The sequence below is a fragment of the Lucilia sericata genome, unplaced genomic scaffold (assembly GCF_015586225.1).
Source record: "Lucilia sericata isolate MDLA Ls3-8-SP2 unplaced genomic scaffold, ASM1558622v1 Contig001503F_arrow, whole genome shotgun sequence".
NCBI classification, from domain to species: Eukaryota; Metazoa; Arthropoda; class Insecta; order Diptera; family Calliphoridae; genus Lucilia; species Lucilia sericata.
In genome coordinates, this window is record NW_023995430.1 from 52501 (window position 1) to 73944 (window position 21444).

The following is a 21444-nucleotide window of genomic DNA, read 5'->3' on the forward strand; positions in this document are numbered from 1 at the left end:
AATATGAATAGAAAAATATGGAAGAAAAGCAAGAAATGACAATTAGAAAAATAGCAACAAAACATAAAAAATTAACAAAAGAGAATAGAACAAAACAAAATCTCAAACAAATAAGAAAATTAAGAAAATGAGGGAGGATGTATGAATACACTACAATTCACTGCAAGTAACTGTGAATAGTAAGTAGAAGAAGAAAACAAAATGCAAAATGATAAAAAACAACTTGAAAAATTAAGGGGGGAATGAAAAGTGAGAGGGTAGGTTAAAGTAAGTAAGCTCAAGGAAAGCTGTTGTTGTTGTTGCTACTGTTACACACAAATATGCAATGATGATGATGATGTTGATGATAATAAAAAGGGCGCTTTTTTTTTTCTCTTACTAGGAAGAAAAAAAGATTTGGAAAAAAATTCTGGTATACTAAAATTCTATTGATTTTTGTATTATAAAAATAATGTTTGATTTCATATTTTATTAAAACTATAAGATTTAGGATTAAAAGCCCCAAAAAAGCGCGTAAACATTTTAAAACACTTTAACTAAAGTGGTCAAACAACGCTTTCGGTGGTATAAATGGTCTTAGCGGGCAAATGTGAAAAAAAATATGAAAAAACGTAACACGCCTTTATGAAAAAAGCACCCAAGTGTGAAAAACTTGTTTTGCATTTTTTCTTTTTTTAATTTAATAAAATATTTTAAGAATTTTACAGCGAAAAACTAGAGAAACCTAATAAACATAATTATTTATTGAAATATTACAAGAAAAACTCACTTTGTCCTAAATATTTAACAAAAACTTTTATTGATTTTCTCCAGCTTGTCTTAACATGCAAACACACACACACACTTTACAAAATTTTCACTTGTTCTGTACACTTTTTTCTTAAAATTTTTATTTAAATTGCCTTTAAATACAATTTCTATGGGTTTTGATTATTTATTGAAATGTATTCTTTAAATTATTTAAGGAATTTTATTAAAAAAATCCTTTTTTTTAGTCGAAACCAGCACTCACTAACGTCAATGTTCTTAAAATTCTTATATTTTTCTTTTCTTCTACGTAGACGTTAAGTATTTTCTTCTATATAGAAGTAAAGTAGAAAAGGAAGGTGAAAGAGACCAAGAAAAAAACTGTGTAATCAAAAACAATTCAGAAAAAAAATACACTTTGCATTTTCACATGTATAAGCAAACGCACAAACACACACATTCAACATTAAAAAAACACTTTTTGTCAATTCTTATTGGATTTTATATGGGTGCAAAAGAGATGGCTATATAATTATTATAACAAAACACACTGAACATACCGCTTTGGCAATAGACAAGAAAAAATTTTTTCTTCTTTTTAGAATTTTTTTCTTTCAAGTTTTTCTTTATAAATTTCACTATTTTTTAGTTAATTTAATTTGTATATGGTATATTATTGTTTAAATTATATTTCTTATTTAGTTTTTGTTTATAATTATTGTTATTTCTAGAAATATTTATACAAATTTCTTTGCACCATTTTCACAACGCACTTGATTCGTTAATGAGAAATGAAAAACTAATAATCAATGTTTCTATTTCACGCAGTATGGCAGGCTTGGAAATGTTAATGCAGTTAGACTTTGGGCATAAAATTTATGTCATACATTGAACAAATTTTATCAGAAATAATAGGAGTTTTCACTTGTATAACATTTTATAGGTTATAAAATGCAGTTTCACTAAAGATTTGTAAAAAACAATTAAGTAAAAATATCCTTTTTCGAAAACAATTTGTTTGCCAATTATGTCAAATACCATCCCTGGTGTGATAGTTTACAAATAAGTAATGTTAATGATGCGTTTTCTTTTATTAATAAAACAAATTACAGTATGGGCAGATTCAGGGTTGGAAAAGTTCAAGTGATTTTATCTTGTAACAAAAAAAAATCGCAAATTTAGTTAATTTTACAAAAAAGTGGCAAGGCACTTAAAAAAAACAGTCAAATTGCTACTTTATTAGTCACACAACGGCAACGCTGTACAAAACACCCTTTTTGCAGATTTGAAAGTAAAAAATTTGTCATTAATTATTATACACAGACGCAGAGTTATAGAAGAAAAGGTGAATACGACACAACATAATTAATTAAACAATTTTAAAAGAAAATTATCCTTAATTAAACATAACTATTAAACAAATTTCTAAAGAAATTACAGTAAATTTGCCAACAATTCCATAAAAAAATTGCTGCATTTCCTGTCTAGTATTTGTGTGAGTGCCTCTGTGTGCGTATTATTGTTGGGTCGTTGACGTTGGCAGCTGCTGATTGAGAAAAATCAATTTTTCTGCGGAAGAAGATTTTTCCTTATTCCGAACTTTTCTTGCTGCGTTAAGAGTTTCAAAGTTTAATAAAAAAAGAAACAAAATGAGTTCTCAAGGTAATTGTTTTGTAGTCATGCCACCAAATTGTGCCACGGATACTGTCATCTTAGGACGTAATGCTGAAAATGAAAGTTTGGTGGGTGTGGCCCAAGAAGTCTTCTATTACGATAATTCCGAGTCCCTAGAGGGCAAGGTAAGTGTGTTAGCTTTTGCTCCATAAAAAATTAAACATCTAATGATCTCATTTATTATTTTATTAGACTGACTTGGTGGGAGATGCTTCTGCTTTGCGTGTAATATTGCAAAAACCTAAACCAGGTGTCTGGGGTGGTGATTGCGGCTCGAATGAACGTAATCTTAGTGTGGCCATTACTTGGAGCAATGATGCTGAAAGTGATTTATCCGCTTTTGATGTAGTGCGTTTGTCTTTGGCCTCAGCTGAGTCTGCCGAAGCTGCTGTTGAGCGTGTGGGCGAATTGGTGGCCCAGCACGGTCATGATGACACCAAATTCAGTTTAATCGTCTGTGATCCTTCTCAGGTCTGGTTAATTAGTTGTGCCGGCAAATTGTGGGCTGCTCAGCAATTAACCTCTGGCTATCATCATTTACCCAGTGATGGTTTGGCTGTGACCACCACTATTGACAAATCCATAGAGGGTTTGTCTGATGCTTTGAAGACTTTGGGATGCTGGGATGGTGAGGTGAGTTGATATAGTGAAGAAAAAGATGATTCAGATATTTGATTGCATATACATACATATGTATGTATGTAGGTAGAGTGGATAGATTTTTTGTTGAGCTATTAACATATGAGATTCTGTAAGACGTAAGACGATTAACATAAGTCTTATAAAGTTTACATTTAAATGTTAATAGAAGTGCTGCATTACTGTTCAGTGATGATTGGCTTATGAAACATTTACTGATAGTATTTTTGGTTCCTTGGAAGCATGTTGTTCCATTATTGTCTAAATATTGATGCAATCCATTTCATTTTAAATTTCTTTATGAGATTATTATTCAAATAAAAGCTTTCCCAAATGTTATGCTTACTTAAAATAGATTTTGTTAAGAAAGTTTTATCGAAGACATAACTTTAGAAAACTTTAGAAACGTTTCTTATAGAAACGTTCAAATTTTTAATTTTATAGGAATTTGTTTTATTTTTCAAGAAAAGTTTTCTTAAAAGCATTCTACAAGAACCTCTTTTAGTTAAAAGCTTTGTACAAAAAATTATAATTAAAGCTTTCTACAGAAATCTTTTTCATATAAAAGCTTTTACAAAAAAGCTTTTTCAACTATTAGCATTCTATATAAAACTGTCTCCATAAAAGCTTTTTACTTAGAGGTTTTCTATAAAAAAGCTTTTTCATATAAAAGCTTTTTCATTTGACTGCTATTCACAAACAAGATTTTCCATGTAAAGGCTTTCCACAAAAAACTTCTGCATATAAAAGCTCTGTATAAAAAAGCTTTTGTTTATAAAAACCTCATTTAAAAAAACTAAAAAGCTTTGTTTTAATTTTTTCATAGAAAAATATAAAAACATTTGGTCACAAAGCATTAAAGCATTTCTACAAAACAAACTTTTTAATCAAAAAGCTAAGCCACAAACTTTTTAACACGAAAAATATAAAATACAAACTCTCACAAGAAAGAAATTACATATTATTGAAAGCTTTTGCAAAATATTTGAGTTTCTTTTGAAAATCTTTAATTTAATTTCATCTTTAAAAAAGCTTTCAAATAGTTTTCGTAAAACTTTTTTAAAATGACTTCACAAAAGTGTTTTCATAAACTTTTGAAAACTTAAACACAATTGCTTTCAAAAAGTTTTTAAAATTATTTTAATAAACACGATAAAGAAGGTTTCATAGAAAACTTGCAGAAAGATTTAAAAAAAGCTTTAATAAATTCTTAAGATGATTTTACAAAAAACTTTTATGAAGCTTTAAGAGGTTTTTACAAAAAGCATCTAAAAAGCTTTTATAAAGCTTTCACAAAAAACTTTTAAAAAGTTTTCACAAAAAGCTTTTAGAAAGTTTTCACAAAAATCTTTTAAGAAGCTTTCACTAAAAGCTTTTAAGAAGCTTTCACTAGAAGCTTTCACTAAAAGCTTTTAAGAAGGTTTTACTAAAAGCTTTTAAGAAGTTTTCACTAAAAGTTTTTAAGAAGCTTTGACTAAAGTCTTTTAAGAAGCTTCACTAAAAGCTTTTAAGAAGCTTTCACTAAAGCTTTTAAGAAGCTTTCACAAAAAGCTTTTAAGAAGCATTCAGTTAAAGCTTAAATCTGTTTTAATAAATTTAATAAAATAATTAATTTTTCTCTATTTCTTCCTCCACCAGGGTGACCTAAACTTTGCAGCCTGTTTTGACTGTTCTCCCAACTCCTCCACCGATTGGAGTGGCGATGAACCTTCCGACGATGGCTCCTATTCGCTAACCAGTATGTTTGAAACTTTACGCTCTTCGGCCAATGCAGCCTCCTCACGTTCAGCTACAGTTTTTGTTTTGTGTAATAATGGCATTTCATGTCATTGGTTTACGGCAACACCCAATGCCAGCGAATCGGTATTTAAACCATTCGTCTTTGCCCCCCAACCCAAAATATCACCACTCACTAAAGTGCCAGCTGATAATGAAATAACATTATTGCACAAATTGCATGGACAACGTAAGCCGGCCTCTTTGGAGCATTTGAAAGCATTAGAGGCAGCTTGTGTTGAGGAAGTTTCGGCCTATTTAGCTGAACATCCTGAAGTCAATGAGGAATTGGATGAATTGATGAAGGATTGTGTAGAAGCTGAGGTTAAATTCTATCGTTAAGAGAAGAGAATTTAAACAGAAAGAAGCAATTGCTGGAAAGAAAATAATGTGATGCTGATGATAAAAACAAAACGATTTTTTTATACTTGAAGAAAAAACGAAAACATTTTTACGATTAAAACCAACACACACTTGTCTCTCAAAAAAAAAAAAAAAAAAAAAAAAAAAAAAAAAACACAAGCTTGCTGCTAAGAAATTAACAAAAAAAATCTATTTAGTAATTATAATTAAGTAAAAATTGTAATTAATTAGACTTTAACATAATTCAAGTTTTCTTTTCAAAGTTTAAACAGAAAAAGTTCTTATCTTGGTTTATTTTTCATTTTGTTTTGTTTAAGTAATTGTTTATGGTTTTATGATAAATCTCAGTTAAAAGTGATATTTTAATTTATTATATTTTTTTATTTCATTTTTTGTTTTTTATTTAAAAAAAATGTAACTTTCTTGCATTTAAAGGTGATTTTATGTTGTAACACGAATTTAAAATAATATTTTAAAAATGCCAATTATTTTTTACTAACAGAAACATTCCTGATTTCAAGCAAAATAAAAATATAGATTATTATTTTTAAATTTAATTTTATTATAGTAAATAAAAGACTTAATTAAAAAAAAAAAAAAACTCAGTGTAGTAGAGTAAATTAAAGACTCTACTTAAAAGCCGCTCAATCTTATGTTTCCTTTATAAAAATGTCAAAGTATTAATTTGTAATTTTTTTTTATTATAAGTTTAAGTTATTTTTGCTTTTTTACTAGTAATTTATATTTTATGATTTTATTATATTTATCTTTGTCTCTCTTCCTACTCGTAATTTCTTTATATACGTTTCAATCTAAAGGCGTATTTGCCAAATAATGGAAAAAAGTGCATAAAAATATTTAAATGAAAATTAAAACATATAACGCAGATACATATTTATATATTTAACTATATAAACTATAAAACCCAGAATGTAAAACACAAAATTAAACAAAAAAAAGATACAAATAAAATTTAAAAACGATAAAGCAAATAAAAAATAAATATAGAAGCGATTTTCTTTTAGAACTGAACTGAACTAGAACTGAACTAGAACAGAACAAGAACTGAACTAGAACTGAACTAGAACTCGAACTGAACTAGAACTGAACTAGAACTGAACTAGAACTGAACTAGAACTGAACTAGAACTGAACTAGAACTGAACTAGAACTGAACTAGAACTGAACTAGAACTGAACAAGAACTGAGCTAAAACTGACCTACAACTGAACTAGAACTGAGCTGGAACTGAACTACAACTGAACTAGAACTGAACGAGAACTGAACTAGAACTGAGCTAGAACTGAACTACAACTGAACTAGAACTGAGCTAGAACTACAACTGAACTAGAACAGAACAAGAACTGAACTAAAACTGAACAAGAAGTGAACTAGAACTGAACTACAACTGAACTAGAACTGAACTAGAACAGAACAAGAACTGAACTACAACTGAACTAGAACTGAACTAGAACTGAACTAGAACTGAACTAGAACTGAACTAGAACTGAACTAGAACTGAGCTAGAACTGAACTACAACTGAACTAGAACAGAACAAGAACTGAACAAGAACTGAACTAGAACTGAGCTAGAACTGAACTACAACTGAACTAGAACTGAACGAGAACTGAACTAGAACTGAGCTAGAACTGAACTACAACTGAACTAGAACTGAACTACAACTGAGCTAGAACCGAACTGAACTAGAACTGAACTAGAACTGAACAAGAACTGAACTAGAACTTAACAAGAAGTGAACTAGAACTGAACAAGAACTGAACAAGAACTGAACAAAAACTGAACAAGAACTGAACTAGAACTGAACAAGAACTGAACTAGAACTTAACTAGAACTGAACCAGATCTGAACTAGAACTGAACCAGTACTGGAGCTGAACTGGAACTAGAACTAAGGTAGAACTGAGCTAGAAATGAACTAGAACTGAACTAAAACTGAAATAGAAGTGCAGATGAACTAGAGCTGAACTAGAACTGAACTGGAACTAAACTAGAGCTAAGCTAGAACTAATCTAGAACTAAACTAGAACTAAACTAGAGCTAAACTAGAACTAAACTAGAATTGAACCAGAACTGAACTGTGAGGGAACTAAACTAGAACAAAACCAGAACTGTGCTAAAACAGTTCCAGAACTGATCTAGAACTGAGCTAAAACTGATGTAGAACTGAGCTAGAACTGATCCAGAACTGAACTAGAATTGCTCTAAAACTGAACTAAATTTGAACGAGAACTGATACAGAACTGAACTAAAACTGAACTAGAACAGAACAAGAACTGAAGTAGAACTGAGCTAGAACTGAACTAGAACTGAACTAGAACTGAGCTGGAACTGAACTACAACTGAACTAGAACTGAACGAGAACTGAACTAGAACTGAGCTAGAACTGAACTAGAACTGAACTAGAACTGAACTAGAACTGAACTACAACTGAACTAGAACTGAACTAGAACAGAACTACAACTGAACTAGAACCGAACAGAACTAGAACTTAACTGGAACTGAACTAGAACTGAACTAGAACTGAACTAGAACTGAACTAGAACTGAACTAGAACTGAACTAGAACTGAACTAGAACTGAACTAGAACTGAACTAGAACTGAACTAGAACTGAACTAGAACTGAACTAGAACTGAACTAGAACTGAACTAGAACTGAACTAGAACTGAACTAGAACTGAACTAGAACCGAACTAGAACTGAACTAGAACTGAACAAGAAGTGAACTAGAACTGAAAAAGAAGTGAACTAGAACTGAACAAGAACTGAACAAGAACTGAACAAGAACTGAACAAGAACTGAACAAGAACTGAACTAGAACTGAACTAGAACTGAACAAGAACTGAACTAGAACTGAACAAGAAGTGAACTAGAACTGAACAAGAACTGAACAAGAATTGAACTAGAACTGAACTAGAACTGAACCAGTACTGGAGCTGAACTGGAACTGAACTAGAACTGAACTAAAACTGAAATAGAAGTGAACTGCAGATGAACTAGAAGAACTGAACTAGAACTGAACTAGAACAGAACAAGAACTGAACAAGAACTGAACTAGAACTGAACAAGAAGTGAACTAGAACTGAACAAGAACTGAACAAGAATTGAACTAGAACTGAACTAGAACTGAACCAGTACTGGAGCCGAACTGGAACTGAACTAGAACTGAACTAAAACTGAAATAGAAGTGAACTGCAGATGAACTAGAGCTGATCTAGAACTGAACTGGAACTGAACTAGAACCAAACTAGAACTAATCTAGAACTAAACTAGAACTAAACTAGAACTAAACTAGAACTGAACTAGAACTGATCCAGAACTGAACTGTGAGGGAACTAAACTAGAACAAAACCAGAACTGTGCTAGAACAGTTCCAGAACTGAACTAGAACTGAGCTAAAACTGATGTAGAACTGAGCTAGAACTGAATTAGAATTGCTCTAAAACTGAACTAAATTTGAACGAGAACTGATACAGAACTGAACTAAAACTGAACTAGAACTGAACTAGAACTAAACTAGAATTGAACTAGAACTGAACTAGAACTTAACTAGAACTGAACTAGAACTAAACTCGAACTAAACTAGAACTGAATTAGATTAGAACTGAAATAAAACTGACCTAGAACTGAAAGAGAACTGATGCAGAACTGAACTATAAACTAAAACGGAGCTAGAATTGAGCTAGAACAGAACTAAAACTGAATTAGAACTTACCCAAAACTAAACCGAATCAAAGCCGAACTGAATTAGAACTAATTCAATGTTAATAAGGAACTTAATCCAGAACCAAACTTGAACTTAATCACATTTTGCCCAAGGCAAAATGAACTAAGCGAAGACACAAAACAATTTTTCTCCAAATTTTTTTTATTATAAAAAAATATTTCCACTTACAAATGCAATTTATACCAAAAATTTTACAATAATTCCTTTTTTACACATAAAGCTTTAATAATTTTTTCGAAATTTAAATTTGCAAAAAAAAAAATAATTCACTTTACTATTAAATTTACTAATTACTTTAGATTTGAAAAAATTTCGTAAAATTTAAAACTACTTAAATCTCTTCTACTACCAAATTAGTTTTAAACACAGTGTTATCACGTTGTAAAGCCTCCATGATGGTTATCTCAAAACTTTGGTAAATTTCACGAAAATCCATAATATTCGTCGGTTCAGATTCCAACCAGAAACGATCAAATTCAAATAATAAATAACAATAGAATTTGTGAAATTGAGACAGAGAACAAGGTTGTTTAGTAGCTTGTGAGACATTGTAAAAATGTGTCTTAGCTTCGCCCGATTTGAGAAGACGATAGGCCATGGCGGTTAAATTAATGCCGACAATGGCAAAAGTATAACCTAAAGTAGGATGCATGGAGTGTAACAGCACATGCTGGGCAGCCTCTTGGTATTCACGGGCAAAGTAGAGCAGATTTTCCAAACCCAACATGCCCATGCCGCGAAAATCAGTTTTGGGGTCATCGCCCTAAAAGCCGTATGGAGTTAGTTTATTTTACTTTTTTTTTATAAAAAAAAACTTACCTGAAATCCTATTTCCTGCCATTGCTTGGAGATTCTACCATCCAAAGGTTCTTTCGGCATAAGATATTTCCACAATTCCAACAACTTGTGCTCATGATCCAAATTATCCGAATCGTAGGCTTCGGACCTTAAACGTTCTACCTCATGCATCAAATGTTTGTAACTCCATATTTGTAAAACACAAGCTCCAAATAAGGCACTAAAGTCGGGATGTATACGTGATTTAATATGTTTTACCCTCTGCACTACAGCAATAGCTTGGGGAGGAAAACGTCTTAATTCCTCTTCATTGCAGTGTTCCGCCGCCTCATCTAGCTCCCTTAACAATTGTTTAATTTCCATTTGTTTGGAGAGCGATAAAGATCTTTCCACTTGTTTGGTTCTACTGGCACCAGCCTGAGCTCCATAACAGATACGCTGTAGTTCACACAGGCGGGTGAATGTGTGCAGGAACCATTTGATAAATGGTCGTATATAGACAAATATTAAAGGTAAAAATTTATCTAAAAATAACATGTTTTTAAGAGATTCTGCTTTTCTTTGTTTCGTAAGTAAGTTTTTTTTTTAATCGAGTTAATTAAGTAGAAAATTCCATTTGTTTATGACACCCACCAACGCACAATGTTGTCATAGTTACTCCCATAAGTTACTTGAGGGATTTTTGTTGTTTTATTTTACAATTTCATCACGTTAATTAGAGAAAAAGTCTTATTGATTTTTGATTGTTTGTTTACAGTTCTTATAAAATTGCACTTGTTTTATAAATTTATTTTTAATTTGTAAACTATTTTATTACTATTTATCAAATTTATTTAAGTATTTGCAAAAGTTATTATTACATCTTATCTTTCGCTCGAAATTCTATTGCTTTCTTTGCAAAAATATGACTTGACAACAAAAACAACAACAGTAAAAAGAATTGTTTATATTGAACAGCTGTTAGATGCAGTTGTTTGTGTATTTTGCATTTGTTGGAGTTGCCAACTAATGTAAAATGTTTTAATAATATACTAACGGTAGTTTTTTTACACTGTGAGAAAAAAATAAGCAGATTTTATAAAAGATATATTTAAATAAATTACTGATTAAAGTGGAACTGAAATAGAAATGAACTAGCACTGAACCAGAACTGAACTAGAACTAAAGTAGAACTAAACTAGAACTAAACAAGAACTGAACAAGAACTGAACTAGAACTGAACTAGAACTGAAATAGAACTGAACTAGAACTGAACTAGAACTGAACTAGAACTGAACTAGAACTGAACTAGAACTGAACTAGAACTGAACTAGAACTGAACTAGAACTGAACTAGAACTGAACTAGAACTGAACTAGAACTGAACTAGAACTGAACTAGAACTGAACTAGAACTGAACTAGAACTGAACTAGAACTGAACTAGAACTGAACTAGAACTGAACTAGAACTGAACTAGAACTGAACTAGAACTGAACTAGAACTGAACTAGAACTGAGCTAGAACTGAACTAGAACTGAACTAGAACTGAACTAGAACTGAACTAGAACTGAACTAGAACTGATCTATAACAGAACTAGAGCAAAACTGAACTAGAATTGAACTAGAACTGAACTAGAACTGAACTAGAACTGAACTAGAACTGAACTAGAACTGAACTAGAATTGAACTAGAACTGAACTAGAACTGAACTAGAACTGAACTAGAACTAAACTAGAACTGAACTAGAACTGAACTAGAACTGAAATAGAACTGAAATAGAACTGAACTAGAACTGAACTAGAACTGAACTAGAACTGAACTAGAACTGAAACTAGAACTGAACTAGAACTGAACTGAAACTGAACTAACGAAAACTGAACTAGAACTGAACGAGAACTGAACTAGAACCTGAACTAGACTGAACTAGAACTAGAACTGAACTAGAACCTGAACAGAACTGAACTAGAAACTGAACTAGAACTGAATCTAGAAACTGAACTAGAACTGAACTAGAACTGAAACTAAGAACTGAACTAGGAACTGAACTAGAACTGAACTAGAACGGAACTAGAACTGAACTAGAACTGAACTAGAACGGAAACTAGAACTGAACTAGAACTGAACTAGAAACTGAACTAGAACTGAACTAGAAACTGAACTAGAACTGAACTAAACTGAACTAGAACTGAACTAGAACTGAACTAGAACTGAAAAAACTAGAACTGAACTAGAACTGAACTGAACTGAACTAGAACTGGAACTAGAACTGAACTTAGAACGGAACTAGAAACTGAACTAGAACCACTGAAGCTAACTAGCTGAACTAGAACGGAACGAGAACTGAACTAGCACTGAACTAGAAACCTGAACTAGAACTGAACTAGAAGCTGAACTAGAGCTGAACTGAACTAGAACTGAACTACAACTGAACTAGAACTGAACTAGAACTGAACTAGAACTGAACTAGAACTGAACTAGAACTGAACTAGAACTGAACTAGAACTGAACTAGAACTGAACTAGAACTGAACTAGAACTGAACTAGAACTGACCTAGAACTGAACTAGAACTTAACTAGAACTGAACTAGAACTGAACTTGAACTGAACTAGAACTGAACTGAGCTAGAACTAAAATAGACCTGATATAAAACTCTTAGAACTTAGATAGAACAGAATTAGAATTGAGATAAAACTGAACTAGAACTAAACTAGAACTGAAATTGAATTAAAACTGAAAATTGTTATTTTATTTCTCTTCTGCAGATAAAAACGTTACCACTACGTTGCGTATAAGTAACCCGACTTTACATATTGTATACAGCATTGCCAACTATTAGACTTAGTTTAGAGTTAGACTGCAATTTAATTTGCAATAGTAATAATTAGGGTTCTATAAATCGACTTTCGAATAATCGAACAATCGACCTTTTGCCGAAAAAGTCGAAAAGTCGAAGTCGACTATTTTGTTCCAAAAAAGTCGATAACTCGACTATCGTCTATGAAAAAGTCGAAAAGTCGACTTTGTAAATAAAAGTCGAAAAAAGTCGAAAAGTCGAAAAAAGTCGAAAAGTCGAAAAAAGTCGAAAAGTCGAAAAAGTCGAAAAGTCGAAAAAGGTCGAAGAAAGTCGAAAAAAGTCGAAAAGTCGGTAAAAGTCGAAAAGTCGGAAAAAGTCGAAAAGTCGGAAATAGTCGAAAATTTTAAAAAAGTGGAAAAGAGGTCAAAAACTCTAAAATAGTCGGAAAAACTCGAAAAAAGTAAAAAAATAGTCGAAAAAAAGTCGAAATAAGTCGAAAATAGTCAAAAAGTCGTAAAAAATCGAAAAGTCGGAAAAAGTCGAAAAGTCGAAAAAGTCGAAAAAGGTCGAAAAAAGTCGAAAAGTCGAAAAAGTCGAAAGTCGAAAAAAGTCGAAAAAGTCGAAAAAGTCGGAAAAAGTCGAAAGTCGAAAAAGTCGGAAAAAGTCGAAAAGTCGAAAGGTCGAAAAGTCGACCATTTATAAATACTAAAAGTCGAAAAGTCTAAAAGTCGACTTTTAAATAAATGAAAAAGGTCAAAAAGTCGAAAAATCAACTTTTCATAAAATGGAAAAAGTCGAAAGGTCGAAAAGTCGACTTTTAACTAAATGCAAAAAGTCGAAAAGTCGACTTTTCGTTTCAACTATAGAACCCTAGTAATAATATGTTGATTGATATTTTGCATATAAATAAGAATTATCTTTTAATCTTCTAATTATCATATAAGATAAGTGTAAAAAATTTAAACAGCTTTTTAATTTACATTTTTATAAATAGATAAAACGTTAATCAGTCGGTATTGCAGTTTATATAGAGTAAAACGGTACTAATATTGATAAAGCAGGTATAAATAAGGGGAAAGTTTGTCTTTAGAAAGAAGATTAATTTTATAAATTGGAACTAATTAATCAGAGTATTACAAAATGGAGTTTTATTAGATTTTGGATAAAGAAATGGAATCTATAATTTTCAGTTATCCCACATAAAAACAACAATATTTCATTTACATTTTAAAGGTGTGATAAATTTGTTAATAAATTTTTAAATCTATCTATAAAAGAGCTTTAAGCACATTTTATTTATTTTACTAATTGTTTAAAATCATGTGGTCTTATCTCAAATAATTTCACTTAAACCTAATGAAAAACTAACATGTTTACTAACAAATTTTTAATATAAAACTAATTTCATATGCATGTCTCAATTGACAATTACTGTAATCACTTAATAATAACTGCCTTCCATTAGAAAATAAATATAATTTAAATATTTAATATTCCTAAACACACACTCATCTTAACCGCATTTTATTAGTTATTATTCTAAAATTAACTTATCAAATTACATATCGATTGGCAGCTATGCCAATTTTTATTTAATGTTTTTTTTTTTTTTTTTTTTGTTTGCAATAATTCAACTTATCATGATAAGTTAAATTAGTAATAATCAAGTATTTTAAACAAACAAACGCGATTAATAAAAAGCACGCACATTAATTTAAAAGATATAATTAAATTTAGTTTAACTATTTAATATTGTGAGTTATTTCAAAAGGATTAGTAAGAATTAGTTCCATTTTTTATATAGATATAAATTTTCTTAAAATGTGTTAATATTGAAATTTAGTAAAATTTGAAAATTGGTTTATATTTTCCTGAATTTCTCTTAACTTTCAATGTCAATGTCAGAAGAGTAAATGTTAGTAGTTGCCAACCAGCTGGTATCTGAAAATGCGTTAAAATCACTTTTTGGATGGTCCCTCCAACCATTTTAATATTCTAAACACATTCCCAAACATTTTTAAACCAAAATTGTTATCAAAATTTCCTATCGACCTTATATGACGTCATTATCCATATTTGTGTAATATTTACTTATTTATTATATTTTTCCTTTTATTTAAAATTTTTTTTTTGTTTTCAGACAAAAACAAATCTTTAGAGATTTCAATTTTAAACAAATTGTTATCAGTTTATTGCCAAGTGTGCCAGCTAAAAGTACTAATCGGTCAAATAATCAACCACCAGCAATTTTTATATTATTTGTATATTCAAATTAAATCAGTGTTAGTTAGACATTGCTACTAAAAGGTTAATTTAATTAATAACGGGAATATAATAACGATTATTTCTTTAAAATGAGACCAACTAATGGCAGACTTTGGTCCACAATTTGTGAGGGTAAGTTGTAGTTTAAAGATTTTTTTTAAAACGTAATTATATTATTTCATATTTTCCTAAATTATATGTAGATCAAATTGAAATCCGTTCATTGACCGAGGACAAATTGGAAGCAGCTTTGGATGTGAGTGTTTTAAAAATAAAATTTTAATTGAAATCAACAGTTCGAGGGAATTCCTCGTTTTAAAATGGGGATTTAGTTCGATTCTTGTTAAGTTCATGGTTCAGTTCAATTCTAGTTTAGTTCTAGTTAAGTTCTAGTTAAGTTCTAGTTTATTTCTAGTTCAGTTCTAGTTCAGTTCAGTTCTAGTTCAGTTCAGTTCTAGTTCAGTTCTAGTTCAGTTCTAGTTCAGTTCTAGTTCAGTTCTAGTTCAGTTCTAGTTCAGTTCTAGTTCAGTTCTAGTTCAGTTCTAGTTCAGTTCTAGTTCAGTTCTAGTTCAGTTCTAGTTCAGTTCTAGTTCAGTTCTAGTTCAGTTCTAGTTCAGTTCTAGTTCAGTTCTAGTTCAGTTCTAGTTCAGTTCTAGTTCAGTTCTAGTTCAGTTCTAGTTCAGTTCTAGTTCAGTTCTAGTTCAGTTCTAGTTCAGTTCTAGTTCAGTTCTAGTTCAGTTCTAGTTCAGTTCTAGTTCAGTTCTAGTTCAGTTCTAGTTCAGTTCTAGTTCAGTTCTAGTTCAGTTCTAGTTCAGTTCTAGTTCAGTTCTACCACTTCAAGTTCAGTTCAGTTCTAGTTCAGTTCTAGTTCAGTTCTAGTTCAGTTCTAGTTCACTTCAAGTTCAGTTCAGTTCTAGTTCAGTTCTAGTTCAGTTCTAGTTCAGTTTCTAGTTCAGTTCTAGTTCAGTTCTAGTTCAGTTCTAGTTCTGTTTTAGTTCAGTTCTAGTTCAGTTCTAGTTCAGTTCTAGTTCAGTTCTAGTTCAGTTCTAGTTCAGTTCTAGTTCAGTTCTAGTTCAGTTCTAGTTCAGTTCTAGTTCAGTTCTAGTTCAGTTCTAGTTCAGTTCTAGTTCAGTTCTAGTTCAGTTCTAGTTCAGTTCTAGTTCAGTTCTAGTTCAGTTCTAGTTCAGTTCTAGTTCAGTTCTAGTTCAGTTCTAGTTCAGTTCTAGTTCAGTTCTAGTTCAGTTCTAGTTCAGTTCTAGTTCAGTTCTAGTTCAGTTCTAGTTCAGTTCTAGTTCAGTTCTAGTTCAGTTCTAGTTCAGTTCTAGTTCAGTTCTAGTTCAGTTCTAGTTCAGTTCCAGTTCAGTTCTAGTTCAGTTCTAGTTCAGTTCCAGTTCAGTTCTAGTTCAGTTCTAGTTCAGTTCTAATTCAGTTCTAGTTCAGTTCTAGTTCAGTTCTAGTTCAGTTCTAGTTCAGTTCTAGTTCAGTTCTAGTTCAGTTCTAGTTCAGTTCTAGTTCAGTTCTAGTTCAGTTCTAGTTCAGTTCTAGTTCAGTTCTAGTTCAGTTCTAGTTCAGTTCTAGTTCAGTTCTAGTTCAGTTCTAGTTCAGTTTTAGTTCAGTTCTAGTTCAGTTATAGTTCAGTTGTAGTTCAGTTGTAGTTCAGTTGTAGTTCAGTTGTAGTTCAGTTCTAGTTCAGTTCTAGTTCAGTTCTAGTTCAGTTCTAGTTCAGTTCTAGTTCAGTTCTAGTTCAGTTTTAGTTCAGTTCTAGTTCAGTTCTAGTTCAGTTTTAGTTCAGTTCTAGTTCAGTTCTAGTTCAGTTCTAGTTCAGTTCTAGTTCAGTTCTAGTTCAGTTCTATTCAGTTTTAGTGCAGTTCTAGTTTAGTTCTAGTTCTGTTCTAGTTCAGTTCTAGTTCAGTTCAAGTTCAGTTCTAGTTCAGTTCTAGTTCAGTTCTAGTTCAGTTCTAGTTCAGTTCTAGTTCAGTTCTAGTTCAGTTTTAGTGCAGTTCTAGTTTAGTTCTAGTTCAGTTCTAGTTCAGTTCTAGTTCAGTTCTAGTTCAGTTCTAGTTCAGTTCTAGTTCAGTTCTAGTTCAGTTCTAGTTCAGTTCTAGTTCAGTTCTAGTTCAGTTCTAGTTCAGTTCTAGTTCAGTTCTAGTTCAGTTCTAGTTCAGTTCTAGTTCAGTTCTAGTTCTGTTCTAGTTCAGTTCTAGTTCAGTTTTAGTTCAGTTTTAGTTCAGTTCTAGTTCAATTCTTGTTTAATTCTCATATCCAACTCTCATGTTTTCAGGTTTTAGAAGGTTCCTTCTTTTTATACGAATCCATAGCTGTGGCCACAAAAATCAATTTACCTGAAAACGTACAAGCTAAAAAGGATCTAAGAGAATTATCGCGCATAACAGCCGAAGATGGTGTGTCATTAATAGCAGTGGAAAAGTCTACAGGAAAGCCAGTAGCAGTAGCTTTCAATAAAATACAGGTAAAATCCTATATTAACAATATCTTAAAGTTAAAAAATTTTCACATAAAGTTATACCTTTCCAGTTCATTCCCGACAACGGCGAAGATGTGTTCTTTGTTAAATTCCGCAAAGAAATGCCAAATCTCCTAATGCCCAATCGCTAATGGACTTTATGGCTTCGGTCGATGAGCAGTATGATATCTTTGAAAAATTCAATTTGGATTGTACTTGTGAGCTGATGTTTCTGGCCACATTGCCGCAATGGGAACGTAAGGGCATAGCTAAGGCTTTAGCAAAACACACCATCGAGTTGACAAAGGAATTGAAAAATGGTATAGGTTTGGAGGAAATACATCCATCTTTGAGGAAACGTATACCAAAAGCTGTTACTGCCATCTTTACCTCAATGTTTTCTCAAAAGTTGGCAAAGCCGAGGGTTTTACAGTTGTTAATACAGTGCCCTATACACAGTTCTCATTTGAGGGAAAAACCTATGATCAACGTATAGATCCGAGGCATAAGGGTTGTGAGCATGTGGTGTATTTGGTTTAGAGTATTTTTTGATGCGGAGGAGAATTTATTTTGATTAATTAACAAACAATTAGTTTTAAAAGTGAAAATATTAGTAGAAATAAATAAACAGTCCTTAAAGTATTTATTTAGTTTAGTTTATTCTAGTTTAATTAAAATTCAGTCCTAGTTCAGTTCTAGTTAAGTTCTAGTTCAGTTCTTGTTCAGTGCTAGTTCAGTTCTAGTTCAGTTCTTGTTCAGTTTTAGTTCAGTTCTAGTTCAGTTCTGGTTCAGTTCTAGTTCAGTTCTAGTTCAGTTCAGTTCTAGTTCAGTTCTTGTTCAGTTCTAGTTCAGTTCTAGTTCAGTTCTAGTTCAGCTCTAGTTCAGGTTCTAGTTCAGTTCTAGTTCAGTTCTAGTTCAGTTCAGTTCAGTTCTAGTTTAGTTCTTGTTCAGTTCTAGTTCAGTTCTAGTTCAGTTCTAGTTCAGTTCTAGTTCAGTTCTAGTTCAGTTCTAGTTCAGTTCTAGTTCAGTTCTAGTTCAGTTCTAGTTTAGTTCTAGTTCAGTTCTAGTTCAGTTCTAGTTCAGTTCTAGTTCAGTTCTAGTTCAGTTCTAGTTCAGTTCTAGTTCAGTTCTAGTTCAGTTCTAGTTCAGTTCTAGTTCAGTTCTAGTTCAGTTCAAGTTCAGTTCTAGTTCAGTTCTAGTTCAGTTCTAGTTCAGTTCTAGTTCAGTTCTAGTTCAGTTCTAGTTTAGTTCTAGTTCAGTTCTAGTTCAGTTCTAGTTTAGTTCTAGTTCAGTTTCTAGTTCAGATTCTAGTTCAGATCTAGTTCAGTTCTAGTTCAGTTCTAGTTCAGTTCTAGTTCAGTTCAGTTCTAGTTCAGTTCTAGTTCAGTTCTAGTTCAGTTCTAGTTCAGTTCTAGTTCAGTTCTAGTTCAGTTCTAGTTCAGTTCTAGTTCAGTTCTAGTTCAGTTCTAGTTCAGTTCTAGTTCAGTTCTAGTCAGTTCTAGTTCAGTTCTAGTTCAGTTCTAGTTCAGTTCTAGTTCAGTTCTAGTTCAGTTTCTAGTTCAGTCTAGTTCAGTTCTAGTTCAGTTGTAGTTCAGTTGTAGTTCAGTTGTAGTTCAGTTGCAGTTCAGTTGTAGTTCAGTTGTAGTTCAGTTGTAGTTCAGTTCTAGTTCAGTTCTAGTTCAGTTCTAGTTCAGTTCTAGTTCAGTTCTAGTTCAGTTCTAGTTCAGTTCTAGTTCAGTTCTAGTTCAGTTCTAGTTCAGTTCTAGTTCAGTTCTAGTTCAGTTCTAGTTCAGTTCTAGTTCAGTTCTAGTTCAGTTCTAATTCAGATCTAGTTCAGTTCAGTTCTAGTTCAGTTCTAGTTCAGTTCTAGTTCAGTTCTAATTCAGTTCTAGTTCACTTCTAGTTCAGTTCTGGTTCAGATCTAGTTCAGTTCTAGTTCAGTTCTAGTTCAGTTCTAGTTCAGTTCTAGTTCAGTTCTAGTTCAGTTCTAGTTCAGTTCTAGTTCAGTTCTAGTTCAGTTCTAGTTCAGTTCTAGTTCAGTTCTAGTTCAGTTCTAATTCAGATCTAGTTCAGTTCAGTTCTAGTTCAGTTCTAGTTCAGTTCTAGTTCAGTTCTAATTCAGTTCTAGTTCAGTTCTAGTTCAGTTCTGGTTCAGATCTAGTTCAGTTCTAGTTCAGTTCTAGTTCAGTTCTGATTCAGTTCTAGTTCAGTTCTAATTCAGATCTAGTTCAGTTCAGTTCTAGTTCAGTTCTAGTTCAGTTCTAGTTCAGTTCTAGTTCAGTTCTAGTTCAGTTCTAGTTCAGTTCTAGTTCAGTTCTAAGTTCAGTTCTAGTTCAGTCTAGTTCAGTTCTAGTTCAGTTCTAGTTCAGTTCTAGTTCAGTTCAGTTCTAGTTCAGTTCTAGTTCAGTTCTAGTCAGTTCTAGTTCAGTTCTAGTTCAGTTCTAGTTCAGTTCTAGTTCAGTTCTAGTTCAGTTCGAGTTCAGTTCTAGTTCAGTTCTAGTTCAGTCCTTGTTCAGTTCAAATTCCATTTTAATTCAGTTTTTAGATCAGAATCGGTGTTTGAAATATTGAACTCTCTTTTTTTAAAGTAGTGTTATCAATCTTTAATGAATGGTTTCAGTTAAAAGTTATTACTTCCATTTATTACTGCATTAAATTATTTTATACTCTTGTTAAGTCATCTATGTATACCACACAGTTGATTTTAAATTTAGATTTATATTAATAGTATTCAAGAAATTCTTAAGAATGTTATAGAAATTATTGTAATTAGATTTTATTACAGATTTAAAAGGTTTGCTAAACGGACATATTTAAATACGAAAATGTTTTCTCAGCGTTTGCAGTTAATTTGTGATGGTAATTTTAAAGGGAGAAAAAATTTTAATATTTAAAAAGTTTAATTCAAAATTTTGTGTGTTTTTATATTTTCAATTTTTACAGATGAAGTGGAAATAATAAAAATAACTGAGGATTTATATGAAGATGCCGTAAAGGTAAAGTATGTATTAGAAAAGAAAGAGCCCTTGACTTACTTCAACTTCCCGATTTTTCTTTAAGTTGTTTCTCGAGTATTTCTTGAAATATGAAAATGTCAGCATTGCCTGTAATCTACACGAATGCCCGGAAGAAATGAAAATCTTTATAAAGGCGACATTAAAAGATAACATCTCATTTGCGGCCCGAGATGTAAAAACTCAGAAACTAGTGGCCATATGCATTAATAAAATTGTGGTAAGTTGTTCCAAAGAAAGTAACTAAAAGCTTATTAAATCTCTTAATCATTTTGCCAGAATCCTTCTGCTCAAATAACTTTAGATGAGGTTTTTGCCTCTTTCAAATCTCCCAATATGCAGAAAGTGGCTGAATATCTCCACACTGTCGAATGCACTTATGACATTTTCAAGGAGTGGCAAATCGATTGTGCCTTTGAGTTAATGTTCATTACTACACGCACCGATTATGCTAAACGTGGCATTGCTTTCTCTTTGGCTAAATATGCGTTGGAATATGCTGGCAAACTTAAAGAGAATGACTGGGATGAGTCGCAACAATTGCCCGAACATATAAGGGGACAAACGCCTAAAGCTTTAATATCAGTTGCCACCTCACGTTATACGCAAATTGTGGCAGAGAAGTTGGGTCTTGAAAATTTATTTAGCGTGGAAAATTCAGAATTTTCGTTTGAGGGCAAAACTTTTGCGGAGAAAATTGATCCTATACATAAGTATTCAACATTTGTGGCTATTAGATTGTGATCATTTATTATTGTTGTATTCAGTTATTTAAAGTTGAAATAAATTTTTAAATTTTAGTTCTAGTTCAGTTCCAGTTCTATTTAAATTCTATTTAAATTCTAGTTCAGTTCTAGTTCAGTTCTAGTTCAGTTCTAGTTCAGTTCTAGTTCAGTTCTAGTTCAGTTCTAGTTCAGTTGTAGTTCAGTTGTAGTTCAGTTGTAGTTCAGTTGTAGTTCAGTTCTAGTTCAGTTCTAGTTCAGTTCTAGTTCAGTTCTAGTTCAGTTCTAGTTCAGTTCTAGTTCAGTTCTCGTTCAGTTCTAGTTCAGTTCTAGTTCAGTTCTAGTTCAGTTCTAGTTCAGTTCTAGTTCAGTTCTAGTACAGTTCTAGTTCAGTTCTAGTTCAGTTCTAGTTCAGTTCTAGTTCAGTTTTAGTTCAGTTTTAGTTCAGTTGTAGTTCAGTTGTA

General features: G+C 31.8%; 5 protein-coding genes across 6 annotated transcripts in view; 3 read left to right on the plus strand and 2 right to left on the minus strand.

Annotated features, from left to right (window-relative positions):
* The window catches only part of LOC119611644 (serine-rich adhesin for platelets), a 52808-nt gene extending 51730 nt beyond the window's left edge, over window positions 1–1078 (minus strand). Inside the window, exon 1 of the mRNA XM_037967292.1 lies at window positions 770–1078. The gene's annotated coding sequence lies outside the window, so the exon portion shown is untranslated. The remainder of the gene's footprint in view (window positions 1–769) is intronic.
* Window positions 1079–1975: 897 nt separating this feature from the next.
* On the plus strand, window positions 1976–5353 carry LOC119611648 (secernin-2). Of its 2 annotated transcripts, XM_037967296.1 has the most exons (4): window positions 1976–2092; window positions 2179–2546; window positions 2614–3054; window positions 4699–5353. In XM_037967296.1, exons 2-4 carry the CDS (start codon window positions 2397–2399, stop codon window positions 5176–5178), a joined length of 1071 nt encoding a protein of 356 aa, XP_037823224.1. In that variant the 5' UTR covers window positions 1976–2092; window positions 2179–2396; the 3' UTR covers window positions 5179–5353. The 2 variants fall into 2 exon arrangements, with proteins under 2 accessions (XP_037823224.1, XP_037823225.1); XM_037967297.1 differs by having other exon boundaries at window positions 2010–2546.
* Window positions 5354–9074: 3721 nt separating this feature from the next.
* Window positions 9075–10689, minus strand: LOC119611649 (ELMO domain-containing protein 2). Its single transcript, XM_037967298.1, has 2 exons — window positions 9763–10689; window positions 9075–9706 (listed from the first exon to the last, which is right to left on the minus strand). The coding sequence occupies exons 1-2, from the start codon at window positions 10276–10278 to the stop codon at window positions 9275–9277; spliced, it is 948 nt and encodes a 315-aa protein (XP_037823226.1). The 5' UTR covers window positions 10279–10689; the 3' UTR covers window positions 9075–9274.
* A 3468-nt stretch (window positions 10690–14157) lies between these two features.
* Window positions 14158–17886, plus strand: LOC119611650. Its single transcript, XM_037967300.1, is given in 7 exon segments — window positions 14158–14269; window positions 14656–14912; window positions 14984–15036; window positions 17062–17250; window positions 17316–17364; window positions 17367–17651; window positions 17654–17886. Coding segments are annotated over 6 exon segments (750 nt in total). The 5' UTR covers window positions 14158–14269; window positions 14656–14869; the 3' UTR covers window positions 17785–17886.
* Window positions 17887–19846: 1960 nt separating this feature from the next.
* On the plus strand, window positions 19847–21064 carry LOC119611646. The gene is made up of 4 exons (XM_037967294.1): window positions 19847–20103; window positions 20188–20240; window positions 20305–20478; window positions 20538–21064. The coding sequence occupies exons 1-4, from the start codon at window positions 20070–20072 to the stop codon at window positions 21000–21002; spliced, it is 726 nt and encodes a 241-aa protein (XP_037823222.1). The 5' UTR covers window positions 19847–20069; the 3' UTR covers window positions 21003–21064.
* The last annotated feature ends 380 nt before the right edge of the window (window positions 21065–21444 follow it).

Bases quoted from the DNA above. Each gene is read 5' to 3' on its own strand.
- LOC119611648 (XM_037967296.1), top strand. From the start codon at position 2,397: ATGAGTTCTCAAGGTAATTGTTTTGTAGTCATGCCACCAAATTGTGCC. The intron at 2,547-2,613 runs GTAAGTGTGTTA...TTATTTTATTAG, and splicing joins CCGAGTCCCTAGAGGGCAAG to ACTGACTTGGTGGGAGATGC. The intron at 3,055-4,698 runs GTGAGTTGATAT...TTCCTCCACCAG, and splicing joins TGGGATGCTGGGATGGTGAG to GGTGACCTAAACTTTGCAGC.
- LOC119611649 (XM_037967298.1), bottom strand. From the start codon at position 10,278: ATGTTATTTTTAGATAAATTTTTACCTTTAATATTTGTCTATATACGA. The intron at 9,707-9,762 runs GTAAGTTTTTTT...TACGGCTTTTAG, and splicing joins GGCAGGAAATAGGATTTCAG to GGCGATGACCCCAAAACTGA.
- LOC119611646 (XM_037967294.1), top strand. From the start codon at position 20,070: ATGTTTTCTCAGCGTTTGCAGTTAATTTGTGATG. The intron at 20,104-20,187 runs GTAATTTTAAAG...CAATTTTTACAG, and splicing joins TTTGCAGTTAATTTGTGATG to ATGAAGTGGAAATAATAAAA. The intron at 20,479-20,537 runs GTAAGTTGTTCC...TCATTTTGCCAG, and splicing joins TATGCATTAATAAAATTGTG to AATCCTTCTGCTCAAATAAC.